A 14,106-nucleotide genomic window follows, 5' to 3' on the forward strand; every position below is an offset into this window, starting at 1 on the left:
TTTTCGATGTCTGGTTGAAATCACTTTTGAGGAGCTGCTTTCAGCATCACGTAAATGCCGAGTAGGATTTTTGTTACCATGACAACTCGGGTAGAAATAGACCAATTTGACAAATTGGCCAACCGAGTCATTATGTTTCGTCTGGGTGCTGCTATCCAATTGAGTGCACCGATTATCCGATTATTCAGATAAAAACGGACTTTGTTTGTTATTAAACACAATGGCATGAATGCAAGGTGCAATTGTCATATTTGTTCACTTTACATGGCCGCCCTCTCACGTGATGTCAACAAATGAGAGCGTAGAATTTGCCGATTATTAAAAAATACCGATATATTATTAACTTTTTTGTTTAGATTTTATTTTTATTACCCAACAGTTTGTAAAGAAGCAACTCAAAAGTCAATAGGTCTTAAACTAAAAATAGTCTTAAACCAATTGATGGACTATATCGGAGAAACAATTACCAAAAAAAAAACATTAATGGGACGGAAAGGGTTTCACTGCCATTGCCATCGATCTGTCCTGTCACTTGACTGCATGACCTTCTGCCATGTTTCCACACATCACAAATGTAAGATATCGCAGGATGCCTTCAATAATTCAACCGTTGTCAGTCGAGTCTGTTTGAGACGATTAATGTCGCCCGCTCCTGCCAGCAAGCGCTTAAGGTGTTCCTTGCTTAAGTGCCATGAAGAGGACATTGTTCTCCAGTCTACGGCGCCTTTCCTCTTTTGACCATAGACAGATGAATCTGACGGAAACAGCTGCCAGCGGCTTCTCGTCCTCCCACCTCCCACTGTGCTGTGCAGATAAAGCATTCTCGGGCTGGCTGTCCATGTGATGTCTATAGCGCGTGTTTGTCATGTGCCGATGTCTTGAAGCGGATATTAGATCTTTCCTGTCATCACTCATTTCTTCGCTCTGGCGTCTTGGCCAGGCAGGCCCTAAGAGGGCCTCATCCGTCATTCGTGGTTGGAGAAGGCCCATTTGTCTTCCCTTTGTGTGCTTATACATGCTGGATGTCTACCTGTCTCGGGAAATATTTATTAGTGTTAAGGTTGGAGGAATTACGGAAGTCTGGAAAACAGAGAGAGGATGGGGGGGGGTTAAATGCTCAAAGTTTCAACACATTCCACCTCCTCCTTTTCCTCGTGCTGTTATCAGCTCATTTTGCCCAGCGGATGGGGTTGCCATGGCGATGGGAGTGAGGACCACAATGAGAACAGACGTCCTGGCTGGCTGGGGTGTGGCCCAGTTGGGAACATTGCGGAGGTGTGAATCCGGTTTTGGGATTGGAATTTGCCAGCGGGGAATCCGTTTTTTGGGTTTTGCAAGAATGGCTTCGAAAATTTGAATAGTTCCGGTGCTGAATTGTAGCTGGTATAAATCCCGCAGTCCCCCAGTGCGGTCAGAATCCAGTTTGCGCTCAATTCCTTCCGCATTCGGAATGCTGAACAGGCGCGTTACTTGTAATGCGAGAGAAATGGAGCGTAGCCTCAGCGCGAGCGACAACCCCGTGAAGTCAGTTTGAAGCGACTGATGACCCACTTTTGTCTTTATAGGCCTTCAATTGCCACTGATGATTACCTGCCCGGGGGTGGGGGGGAGCTCGTTACACGTCTTTCATTTCTACCTACCGATCTGTGTTGCTTGTCATTGTTGCGTGTTGTGTGACACGTTTATAGAAAGTAGCACTGGTTGTTCCGTTGCCTTTGCCATCGTGTGGTTGGTCAAACAGAAGCAGTTGAGCGCCACCCAAAACCGTACAACAGCGACTGGTAGTGTGCTAAAAAAAGGTCTTGGAAGGGAAAAGTGGATGGATGGAACTTCTAATTCTCTCCGCCGCCCTGTCATCGATCCTCTTATTCACGCTTTTATACGGCTGTTCCCCCCACAATCAACCGCGTCCATTCCTTTGATTTGTCTCTCGCAATCTAAATTGTGATGACTCGGACACATGTCCGCCGCCTCGGATCGATTTCCACATGTTCTCCTGCCAAGTCCTCGTGGTCAAGCTGAAAGACAAGATGCAGCCACCGGGCTGCTCCAGAAGCCCTGCACGCTGCTTCTTTTTTCTTTTTTTTTTAATGTCTACAAGCTCGCACACAAACGCTAACTCGCTGGCTCTCCAGCCCTATAATTTCCAATGCTGTCTATTTTAGGAGGACTTGCAGCGCTGGAAAAAACACAGACGCACTATAATTTAACAGTGCATAAACGTTGAGCAGCAGCAACCAACTCTAAAGGTACCTCGAATGAGAGACGAGCCTTCGAGCTTGCGTTACGTTCTCGCAAATTTATGATATGAAGAAAATGACTCTATAAAAAGATAACGAGACAATTTACCAGAAGAGCTGAAAAGGCTCATCAACCAGCAGCTTTTGTTTCGCCATACAGTTTTGGCGAGGAGTTTCAATTTTGAGAACTTCTTGTTTTTTAATGGCCGACGGCAAACTCGTCCAAGTTGCAGAGTGACCTCAGGGTCAAAACGACTCTTTCCGCTGTCTTCAGTGTTATCCTGTTGTTGCATCATACTCAACTCGGGTTCGTGCTGAAGAAAGCAAACCGCCAATCGCGCTTACAAAACAGCAGCGTCATTCCAAGCGTAATGAAAGGGCCAATCGGAATGTAAAGTTAAAAAAGGTAACGGCCACCTTCTATTCGCGGTATCATCGGTTTCCCGAAATGTGAACGGCTAACCGCTCGTTGGCCTCCCGTGCGAATATTGGCGCGTACAACGGCCATTTAAGGCAATTTTGCCCGATAAACAACCTATTAAAAGAATCGCCTCCCTGCGTCATATTGTTAGCTAACAAACATACGTATATACGGCCACTTTCCACGAGTGCACGTGCTAATTTTACAAGCCCAAACTATATGCTCCAATTTTTAGTGTGTCATTAAATGTACATTGTAGACTTATTGGCCACCATTCAAAGTAGCCACGCATGACTTATTGCCATATTCCATATATTGCATTCCACTCCCTGCATTTGAGGGATTTTTATAATTACACTTTACATCCAGCTTGTGACATCACTTTTTTTTTTAACCCTAATTACCATGGGTTACCTACGACTAAATCCCCCCCTCCCCCCGCGTACAATTATCGCACCAACTTGCCTCCTTGACTTTCTCGATTCATCTTCAACTGGCTTGCCTCCCGTCAAGTCTTTAGGAGGTTATTTGGGATGTAAAAGCTGATTTTACTTCAGTGCTAAAATAAGAGCTTTGTTCTTGCCGGAGGAGCTCATGCATTTTGCAATAGTTCGGGTTTGTTGATGCCAATGTTTTGATTCCAACAAAATGGCCTCTGATCACACAGTCACTTACAAGCCGATAAAGCTTCTGGCGTCATTGTGAGCCCGTTGTTGTCGGAACGCTCACGATTCAGTGCAAATATTTGTCACGCCCAGACGTTCTTATTTTGAGGATAAAGCGGTTTGGAATATTTTTGGATTGATGGTTGTGGAACCTAACTTTTTTTCCGTCTTTTTTGAAAGTGCCACCTTGTCATTATGCCGCAGGGCTAAAACGAGAAACTTTAAAGAGAGTACCAAAAAAAAAAAGTTTCACTTTTACAATCCGTGTGAATTGACCCTTTTAAAGTGGGCAAAACCACGTTAAGCCGCCCTCCCACGGCCGATTCGTTCCGCCGCTCGCTGTTGCCTTTTCCATTTACCTTGCAGCTCGCGCATCAAACGACGTCCTCTTGACCCTTTCGATCGCAATCAAGAGCCGCCCTTTTTTCTTCTTGCGGCTGAGCTTCTGTCTAATCAATGGCGTTCCTTCTCATGCCAGCAACATTGACATACAGGTGTGCCCACTGCTGTTTTCTCAGCGAAAGTAGCAAAAGTGGCTGTTTTAAGGGGTGAAATCCGGAGCGCAATAAATCAAAGCCGGTCCACAGGGGCGTATTTTAAAGCTCCCTACACTTAACTGTCTAGGTAAAAAAAATAAAAATACTCTAACCATCTTTATTATATTCTCTGTGGGACTCTGCCTTTGTGATTTATCGAAATCAATCTTCTCCCTTTCACCACCATGTTTTTCGCTTCTGGAATTGCAAAACCCTTTCAGGGTTTTTGGGGGGGGGGAGTTTCTCCACCTCTAAATTTAGAGGCCAGCTGCTCCCCTGGGGCTTTGTCTGAACTCCTCCTCCCCTTCATTCCAAAAGCACGGCTGCTCGGGCCACACCCAAAGGAATGGTGGGATATCGGTTAAAGACAAACAAGTGTGTGTGACTCTACTGTATAACATACTCTCATAATAGCTACGGGATTGTTGGGTTGTCATGTGACCAGTTTGAAATCCCATATCTTAAAATATCATTGGTCACGCATGCAGCCATATTTCATGCAGTTTTTTGGGGCATTTTGAAATCATTATAGGACAAAGATTTAGGCTAAACATAGCCAATTGTTGGGCGCAATAAAAATTAATTCAGTATTTCCACTCCTGTGTATAATTCATCAAATTAACCCGAGATTTAATTTTCATGACTAGGAAAAAATGAATTCTTATATTATACAGTCTAATATTTTTCTAACTAAAAAACACTCCAATTATTTTTCTGTTCCCTGTGAAAACGGTTTTTATTAATATTTGCCAATTTATAAAAAAAAAAAAAATTACAAGAGTGTAGGTACATTTCTCAGGTGACACGCCAAGTGTGAGAGACTGTCTGAAATACTGCCGCTGTGTTTTAGCCTTGTACGGCTCTGACTCATTCACACACGCACACACTAACACACTCTCCCGCTTTGTCAGGATGTCATCAGATATTTTACACCCTGCCTTTTTGTGCTGACTCGGGCTTTCCACTCCACTCCACTCGACTCTCTCTAGGTCACTCAGTCGCTCCTCTTGAAAGGCTCACTGTAGGCCCAACTGACGCAGATGAAGGCGTTGTGTCAACAGCGCAGCCACGAGGCGGTGACGCTAGCTGAAACGCAAACGCTCAAACACGTGAGGCGTGTTGTTTGAGATTTCAACGTGCTGACTCTGTTTCTCATGTACAGCAGATGGACTTGACTCCGTCCATAGGCCCCAAAGCACCACGGGAAGCCCGAGATGAGACCACTCACATCTCCACAGGATGCGCCGTAAAACCAGCGCCACTTCATGTTTACTCAGCTCCTGCGCATAAACTATTTGATGATAGTTGCTCAAATAAGATGCTGACTAGTGCAACTTTCCCCCAAACACTGTTTGAGGCTTTGTCCATATTACATTCATAAAAGTCATTAAGATAATCACAAGTAAAGAAAATGTCGTTTTATAACGAAAGAAAAATTCCAATTCCTCGTGTAAGTACATCATTAAGCCTCGCAATATGTTTGTTTATCCCTCCCGGGATGAGAGCGTTGCACGAGCGTAGCTGCCGAAGCTGTGCTGCTGTGAACGAGGGATTGGATTGCTGTCGGGGGTGAGCGCTCCTGTCTCATTAAGTTCTTGCACATCCATTTGGATGATCACAAAGCTTTGTGGAGGAAAATGTAGCCGTGATTATGAGCGGGAGTCGCCGCCCGTCTGGGTATTAAGCACCGTGCTTTTTTAATTATCCTCCAATCACTGTCTAATTAGCGACAATAAAGCCCCAATTGGGACTCAAAGGTCGGGCGCACAGAGGCGCACTTTGTCAGGCACGCCGTAAAATGCTTCATGTTAGCGCGAGCTCGCTCTCATGTGACTCCCCTTTTGCGTCTTTAGAACATTCCCAGATAAGCACAATAAATTCATATGATGATGACTTTGTCAAGCAAAATGACACTGTTGCCGTTTCTATAAATACAAGCACGAGTAATTCTAGCTTACATTTACAGAGACAATCGGGAGGGTTTTTTTGCCACATATAGGGCAGCATATTTTGGCAGGCTGCAAATAGGAATGGATCGTTTTTGTTTTGGGTGTAGGACCCAAAAAATGTGCATAGCCTCAAACTGGTTTAATTCCTTTTTTTTTGGCGTCACTGAGCAAACTGAAACTTTGCCCAGACATTAAATTATTTAATTACATTCATTAAAATTCTTTTATTTTTTATTTGTTATTTTATTTTTAATTTTCTATTTTATTTTATTATTTATTAACAATTGTCTTGATTTTTTTTTACTTTTTTTTCTTTCTTTTTTTTTAAACTCCCAAAATGTCCCTGTAGTTTTGTGTGGTGGGGATTCCCCCAAAGGGTTGCCTGGGAGGTTTTTATTCCTACAAAGCTATCGGGTGGGACCAAAGACAAATTGGGGCACCCGCCGCTTAGGTAGACGACACCAAGAAATCTATTTACTCCTCTTTCAGGATTATCGGATTTTCTGTTTTTTTTCTTAATTTAATCCAACACCAGCGGCAAAGTTATAAATCACACAACAAAGGCTCCGGATTAGTTATAAAACTTCCCGACTAAATAAAACCAAAAAAGTAGTCCGATAAAGTTTTTTTCTGGTTCATTTTCACGGCCATGTCGCTATGTTTACATTTGTGCCCCCCACTTGTTGCTAGGCAGAATTCATCAAGCCACCACCATCTGTAATGGCTAAATAACTGTTTTACTGAATCACTCTTCTATAAAGTCGAGTAGTTCAAATACCATGAGTTCCATTTAAGGGAGTGTTCTGGGGCTATGTTGACTCGAACATCTTTGTATATTTGGAAGCGACTGAATGCGCTTTTGATTTGCACCCCAGCAAAGAGTCCTTTTAGCACAGCCAGCCCCCACATATCCTCATCCCCGCTCAATATCGCAAGCTCTTCCTTAAAAGAATCTCTGGGCTTAGAACTCATGAATTACTCACAATCTCTCTTCTTTTTTTTTTTTTTATATCCCGCTTTAGATGTTTTATGCATAAGGACCCCCGAGTGTCGACGCAGAGGACCAGGGAAGAACTCAAATGATTTTTCTTTGAGTTGAATTAAGTGCTAGTGCACTTCTCTCCACGCAATCCTGCGACAGCTTGACTCGTCGAGCCACGGGGATCTTCTTAATTCTTCACTCGCTCCTTTAGAGGCCAAAGCACTGAGATGTGGAATGTGTATTTATGAGTGAAAATGCTCGAGTGGGTTCAACGGGGGCAACTGCCATCCTTGCCTGTCCTGACCCCCCCCTGCAGCGTTTGTATCACGCCATCTCTTTTTTTTTTTTTTTTTTTTTTGCACCGTCTGCTCCACTTCCCAGCAGCCAGCCGTCTCGTGACCGTGACTCTTCCACGCTTAAGCACCCTCTGACTGATTCGACTCACGCTTGACCGCCTTCCGACCCCTCCTCTATTTTGCCACAAAGATATTTTTATGCCAGTAGAAGTAACACACGACACTTCCTGTAATCCATCAAAATCGCCGTCGATTCTATTATAGCAGCCGGCTGACGTCATTGTGATGTTTCTAAATCCACACTTCTCTAAAAAGTGTGAAAAGACAGTAATTGTACGCTCGTCAATGCGTCTAGCATGTGTCCCGAGTTTTCCAAACATCTGCGGTTCCGTCGGGCTGACGATTGGCAGTGAGTCAGGCAGTGAGTGAGTGGGCAGCTACGATCTTTGGAGTCCTGGGAAAAACGAGGCGGTGATGTCATTTTCGAGACTAGACAGAGGTTTTTTTCAAAAGCGGCGAAAATGAAAAGAACAGATGTTGGAGGTGCTTACTCATTTCAAGTCGTCGCGATGGTTTTGGCCCAGTTTCTTCTCACCGGTCGTGGTGCAGGTGCGCCTCATTGAAATGAGTGAAATCATCCCTCATATAATGAATATATAATATAAACTGAACTCCACGCAATTAGACGCAAGCAATTGAAAAGCCAACTTCCCCGTAATTTGTCGCCTTTAAATAAATGATCCTCTCAGACCCAGCCCAGTTTTTATCACTGCGAGTAGCAAGTGGCGTTCAGGAGCGGCGCGTCAATAATGGAAGCCTTCTCATGTTAAATGAATGAAAGCCTGTGGCTGTGCTCGCCAGAGGCTTTTTTGGATTGACTGAAACTTGCCTCGCCACTCGCCGCTCAAGGAGCTCGACTGGCACGTCTAATACGTATGTTTAACTGGCCTAAAACATCCACGTAAATCCAGTCGAGCACTTGTACCAGCATTTTTTTGTTTAGGGGGTTGTCTGAAAATTGTTGGCAACATGGAATAGACTGTGCCTCGGTCGTCATGGCAACAAAAAGATGCATTAGCATCAGACACCTTTTGTCACGACTGGCAACTGACTGACATTTCCTCCGACTCTAATCCGCGAGTCAACGTTTCGTCAGATTTGATCTTGTAAAAGCAGCGCGGCGTTATCGGATCACGCCGCCGCTTCCTCCGGTTGCGTACGCGCGCCAACCTCAGGTGAGGAGCGCACAAGACAAAATTAGTCGTCTTATTATCACCGCGCTCGTAATCATCATTAAGTGGGATTAGACTCATGCTGCCAACCTTCGCTGGAGTCTTGATTGCTTTTACACACGCACACAGTTGCACGCAAGCGTTAAATGAAGTTGTGCCAACAACCCCCAATCACCTGTCTGGCAACACACACACACATGCGTGGTAGTGGCTGCCAGTGTTTAGTCCTAATCATCACTTTTATGCGCCGCGCAAAGTGGCTCTCCGCCTCGTCTCACCGTGTAGGTAAGATTAGTCACAAATGAATCTCCCTCCAGAGGCCCATAATGCTCCGCTGATAGATGGCAATAGATGTTGTGCGTGACTACCGAGCCCTGACTGAGCATGATTTTTTTTTTTTATTAATATTTCCCTTTTCCGCAGCGCTCCAAAAATTAAAACAACAAAAATAAAAAATCTGACAACAAAAGACATTGAAACTATTTTTAACCATCCATTCTATGATTGGAGAGTTCTTCCTTGGCCCATTCCAAGATGAACGTCGCAGCACAGCCTTTTTGATTTACGGCGTTGAGGACACTTATTGTCTGATGGCTCTTATGACAGGGCGTCGCCACTTTGTCCTTTCGCCTTAAAGGCAAGACACACGCGCAGTTAAGGTTTTATTGTGACGTGGTCTGCCCACCGCTGACCTTGGTAGGCGACGTTGCCCCCTTTAGCCGCGCTGTGGGATGCAACATTAAGTTTTACTAGGGCACCGAGGTTGCCATCGAATGACGAAGCCGAGTTGGAATGCACCCAGCTTTTTTTTAAAAGCGCTAATAAATTGAAAAGGAAATGTCGGAGAGAAACTTCAGCGGCGTGATGGCAGCAAAAGGCAGGAGATGGAGAGTCATGTGAACTGGCATCAAATTATTTTCTTTTTTCTTCTGCAGGTCCCAGTCTATTAGTTTCATGGTGTAGCAGTGGGCTGCCAAATTCACCATCAGCATCATGCCAGACAGGCAGGAGGGGGGAGGGGCTTGTTGAAGATTGCCGCAGTGTGGAATATCTTTCAAATTAGGTTCAATAATGAAATGCAAGGCTGAAGGCAACCACAGTGGATTCCTTCTATCATCTGGTGTCAGGTCCCTGACAAAAAATGAAGGTGCAGGTTAAATCATGGCGAGGCAACTGATCCGGTCTCCATGGTTACCTCCATTTTTTCACATTATTATTTTTATAAAATAGATGCCAAATCAGTAGTAATGCAATCTACTGTAAAAGGGCAGATCAGTCAGCTGCACTCTTTTTTTTTTTTTTCCTCTGTGCATGTGTACCTGAAGGCATCATAAAAGCCATTGCCATGTGCTAAGCCTTGTGGAATTATTCAAATGGTTTATTTGTGACTCTTGATGGCCAGCCAGCATAGCAAAAATCAAAAAACATTAAAATACTGCACAGTGCTTTGAGAAAAAAAAAAAAAAACTGACGTCGGACTGAGTGGGTTCAGCGAAACAAGTGTTATCTTGATTTCTTTTGACATCCGTCATCATTAACCGCCAGCTTGCTGTTACTCATTATACAGCATTCCACCTCTTCACTGGTAATTTAGCATGCTAGTGCGGACACGTGTGCATGTGTTATGTATGTGCAAAAGCCCCCCCGAGGCGTTCGGAGGTTATTCTTTCAAGCAATTCAGTCCCCTCCTGGGGTTTGGACCAATGGAGTAACAGTTTCATGCAGAGTCACAATCATCTATTCTTCTACGTTTGGCTCGAATCACTGCAGGAGAAAAAAATTGCAGGCCGTCTAAGCAAACTGTAGACCTTCACTGTGCCAATAGCGAGTGGGCGCTTGCAGATTTGCATGTTTGCAGTCAACAGATTTGTAAATTGACAGCAGAGCGCACCAGCAGGTGCGCCGAGCGAGCAAATATAGATTCCGAGAGAGCGGGTGATGCGGCAGACGCCCCTTTGAATGGAAATCAGGTCTCGCCTTCTTTTAATTGCTTTTTAGCGCGAGTCGGCGCGTTCAAATCGGTTACAGTTCAGAGCCTGATGTCGTTTTGTTCGCGTGATTTATGACAAGGGTGAACTTGGAGTAACATTGAAGCAGTGGGATGACGTTAGTTGGGTGAATGTACAGCACCATCGGCAGAAAAATTGAGCCGGAAAACGTTGACTTGAAGCCTATAATCAAGTTTGGCTCTTTTCCGTGCGCAAAGGAAAAAGTTTCAAGTTGAAGCCTCCAAACGCAAATCCATCCAGCTGTCATTTATTATGCAGGTGTCTCAATGGGAGCGACATATTCTCATCCATGAACATGAGCTCTGCAAAAAAAAAAAAAAAAAAATTGATTTGGATTCTCATTAGTGGATTATTTTCATCAGCGTTTTTCCACCCAAAGTAATCCGAGAGGTTTGTTTGAGTCCAATGAACTGATTGGGTGTCTCGCTTGTGTTTTGCAGTCATGCGCAGGAATCCTTTTGTGGCGGAAGGCTGCTGCGGGAAAGGCTCCCGCAACGCCCTTCAGGAGCTCTACAACCCCTCCCAGGTAGGAAGGAAGGCATCAGCTCTCGCCTCATGTTTCCACCGTTTGTTTCGTGCCGTCTAGCGTGACCTTCGCCGGCCCTCGTTTGTTCTCGACCATCTGGCCGAGGTTTGAGCGCCAGCCAGAGCAGGTGGAGGCTTCCAGTTGAGCCTTTTGAAATATCCTCTATACAGTTTGTGCTTATGTTTGCAGTGTATTTTTAAAAAAAAAAAAAAATCCTGAATGGAAGTCATTGATTCCCATTAACATGCCATTTGGAAGCATCAAATTGATAAGTGCTTTATTATTTCCTGCGGGTAATTTTTGCCAGGGACCTGATTATGTTCGACTTTGGAGCCTCCGCCATCTTGCTGACGGTTGTTTGGTGTCGTGTCTGATGGGCAAACAGCCCAAGGTGATGCTATCACAGTGATGGATTGCATCCTTTTTTCTTGGCGCGCCGCCGTCTGCTTCATTATCACGTGACGTCGTCCTTTGCCTCCAAGGCAACTCTTCATAACACCCGTCTTCATTCGTTCCCATTTTCCCATTGTCTTCCTGTGACTGTGTGGCGATTAAACAAGGCGTGAGCGCATCTCGGCTTGATTTTTTTCGTTTTTTTCCACGCGTCCTCGCTCATGTGAAGTCCCATTGATACGCTCGTGTGTGTGCGCACGCTGGCCGCGGCCAGAGTAAACTTGAGTCGGGCACTGGAGGTCAGGAGAGAGGTAGGTCTGTCTGCGCTCGTACGAGAATCACTTTGACTCGGAGGATGCCAGAAGGAGAGCGTTTCACCTTGAGTGGTCAGGGTTGAGGGAAAGATAAAGATTTCATGTAGAGGCCCATTTTATGAGGGGGGAGAAAGTTGTACAATTAGGATAGTATGCAACCGTTTCCGCTTGTCTAATGTTTTAGCACAGGGGTGGGCAAACGTTGGAGACCTTCTTTGGGTATTTTTAAAAGCGAACAGATGGGCACCGGGGTCAATCAGAGGCGAGGGGAAAGATGTGCATGGTTATTGACGGTAAAGTTGAAAATTAGAGAGCTCATTAACCTTCTTATAAGCCCGATGAAACTCTTCCTGCAGCTGATCTCGGAATGTAAAGTTATTTCATGATGATTGCGTTGAACACATTGCACTAAAGCTAAACGGCCCCTCAGGCCAAAACGTTTCATTGATCGTAATTAAAATCAGAATTCGTTTAGATGCTTAGAAGCAAGCGGCCACAAAGGTTATCAAATATTATGTTAAGCGTCATATTATGTCTCCCCGGTGAGCCGGCAATGGAAAGAAAAAGTAATCAGCGGCCAGGCCGCCGAGGCACGCGGCCGACACTGTTATTACCGAGCCGGCCGGGCGCAATTAAATGTTGATTCAGAGCTGACAACGTGGGTCGGAGAAAATCATGTGCAAATGTGTGCGGGGTCCCGCCGCCGATCAGAATTTTAAAAAAAATAACGTCCAAGTATGAGAAGCAAGCCGACTTTCCATGAGCTTGGACCGCTTACAAATGTCCCCTTTAATTTGACATCGGTGATCCAAATTTGCCACATTCTGACATCAGTTTCTGCATCCTGGTCGGAATTAGTAGCCTGCTTCGGTTTCATTTTACACCAAAAAAAAAAAAGACTCTAATCCATGTTGGAACATAGGATCCTCTCATTACTCACAGGTTGGAATAGAAATGGGGAAATTTCCAATTTGGGGACTACAATAAGGATTACAATACGACTCAACGCCTTCTGTTCATTGATGTGACGCTCATGAATAGCAGCAAATTAAAAGGTCATCCTCAAGCTACAATGTGAATGCCAAGGAAGTCTTTAATTCCTCCCGTTGGCTTCCCGAGAGGTAACCGAGCGAGCCTCGCTCTTTGATACTCCTGCTGTAATTACATCCTCCATTTTCTCTCGCACGTACAAACGGCGCCGGTCCCCACGCCCACGTCCACAGATGTTCACACGCAACTTTCATCTTTTTTTTTTTTTTTTTCCTATGTCCGTGTGGTAACATTAGCGAGTGAGTCGTATCTTGTCACGTTTCCACATTTGGTCCGCCCTCTCGAACATGAAATGAGCTCAATTGTCGAGACACGAGACTTCTGCAGCTGTACATCGAAATTGCTTCTTCCATTTTGCTTAGAAGTGTTTTTTTTTTTTTTTTTAATTGAAATCTCAATGCACAAGTGACAAACTTTGGAAGATAGAAGAAAAGAAAAAGCCAAAATGTCCACATTGTCCATCCTTAATGATGTGTCCGCATTTCTGTTGTCAACTCTGCTGATTAAACGCATTGTTGTGTAAGCCAGTCAGCAAGTTGTCACTGAAAGAAAGACGTCCGCGTTGAATTTGAAGCAAGTCCATTTAGAGTCGTGACAGTGACGGAGCACGCGTTTGACAATTCGGAACGACGCTCATTAACCGAAACTTCATTCCCGGCCCGGCGCCACTCAAAGCTGACTTGTGTTTGTGTTGAGCCGCATGAATATGAAACAGTACATCAGCAAGGAACGAGAACAAGTCGCTCCTCTGCTGAAATGAAGGTAAATAAAATCATTCTTAAGGGGGGGTTGAATGTCATGGCCAGTCCAGATGGAAATGTCTGAGCGGGCTTTGTTTCCACGTTAGTGAATCTAATAGACATCGCCAGTTATAATGGATTGTAAATGCCCTTGCAGGTGCTTGGTCAAGGGTAGAATCACTTTATTGAGCATGATATTGAAACAAACTCTCAAAAAAAAAGATAAAATAAGAATAAGAAATAAGAAAATAATCTAATAAATAAATGATATAATAATAACATTGATAAGTAACAACTAAGACTATTAACAGCCAGCCAACAGACCATATTTATTCTCTGGCGCCCACATCACTTACCAGGCCAGGCTCCGCCTTTTAAAGCCATACACACTCAAAGTCACAGATGCGACACTAGAATGTGTACAGTCTGTGAGTGGGGAAAATATAAACCTGACTTGGTGTAAAACTCGTAGCTAGCTACGACTTACACTTACTTACACGGCACTTTGTGTCCTATTGAAGTATGGATGCATATATGAGTTGCTTTTTCCTTTTGCCCGCTATTTCAAATCGCAGCGAAGCAGAACCGACCACTATTAAGAACTATCTCGTAAAATCCTCCCTGCACAAAACGTGATAAGCACAGTGCATAGCTGCACATAGATTAATGTGGCACGTCTATTTTAGGCTCATTTAAGTTTCAACGTGCTTTATAGAAACTTGACACAAGAGCAAAAACTCTCTGGGGAAAACT

At 44.4% G+C, this 14,106-nt stretch overlaps 1 protein-coding gene across 4 annotated transcripts in view; it reads left to right on the forward strand.

Annotated features, from left to right (window-relative positions):
- The window catches only part of chst11 (carbohydrate (chondroitin 4) sulfotransferase 11), a 29,685-nt gene that overhangs the window by 10,040 nt on the left and 5,539 nt on the right, over window positions 1-14,106 (forward strand). For all 4 annotated transcript variants that reach the window (XM_037243656.1, XM_037243655.1, XM_037243654.1 and 1 more), the window contains one exon: window positions 10,771-10,856. In XM_037243656.1, coding sequence (XP_037099551.1) covers window positions 10,773-10,856 — 84 coding nt within the window. In that variant the 5' untranslated portion in view covers window positions 10,771-10,772. The remainder of the gene's footprint in view (window positions 1-10,770; window positions 10,857-14,106) is intronic.

This window comes from Syngnathus acus, chromosome 23, assembly GCF_901709675.1.
Source record: "Syngnathus acus chromosome 23, fSynAcu1.2, whole genome shotgun sequence".
Taxonomy (NCBI): Eukaryota; Metazoa; Chordata; class Actinopteri; order Syngnathiformes; family Syngnathidae; genus Syngnathus; species Syngnathus acus.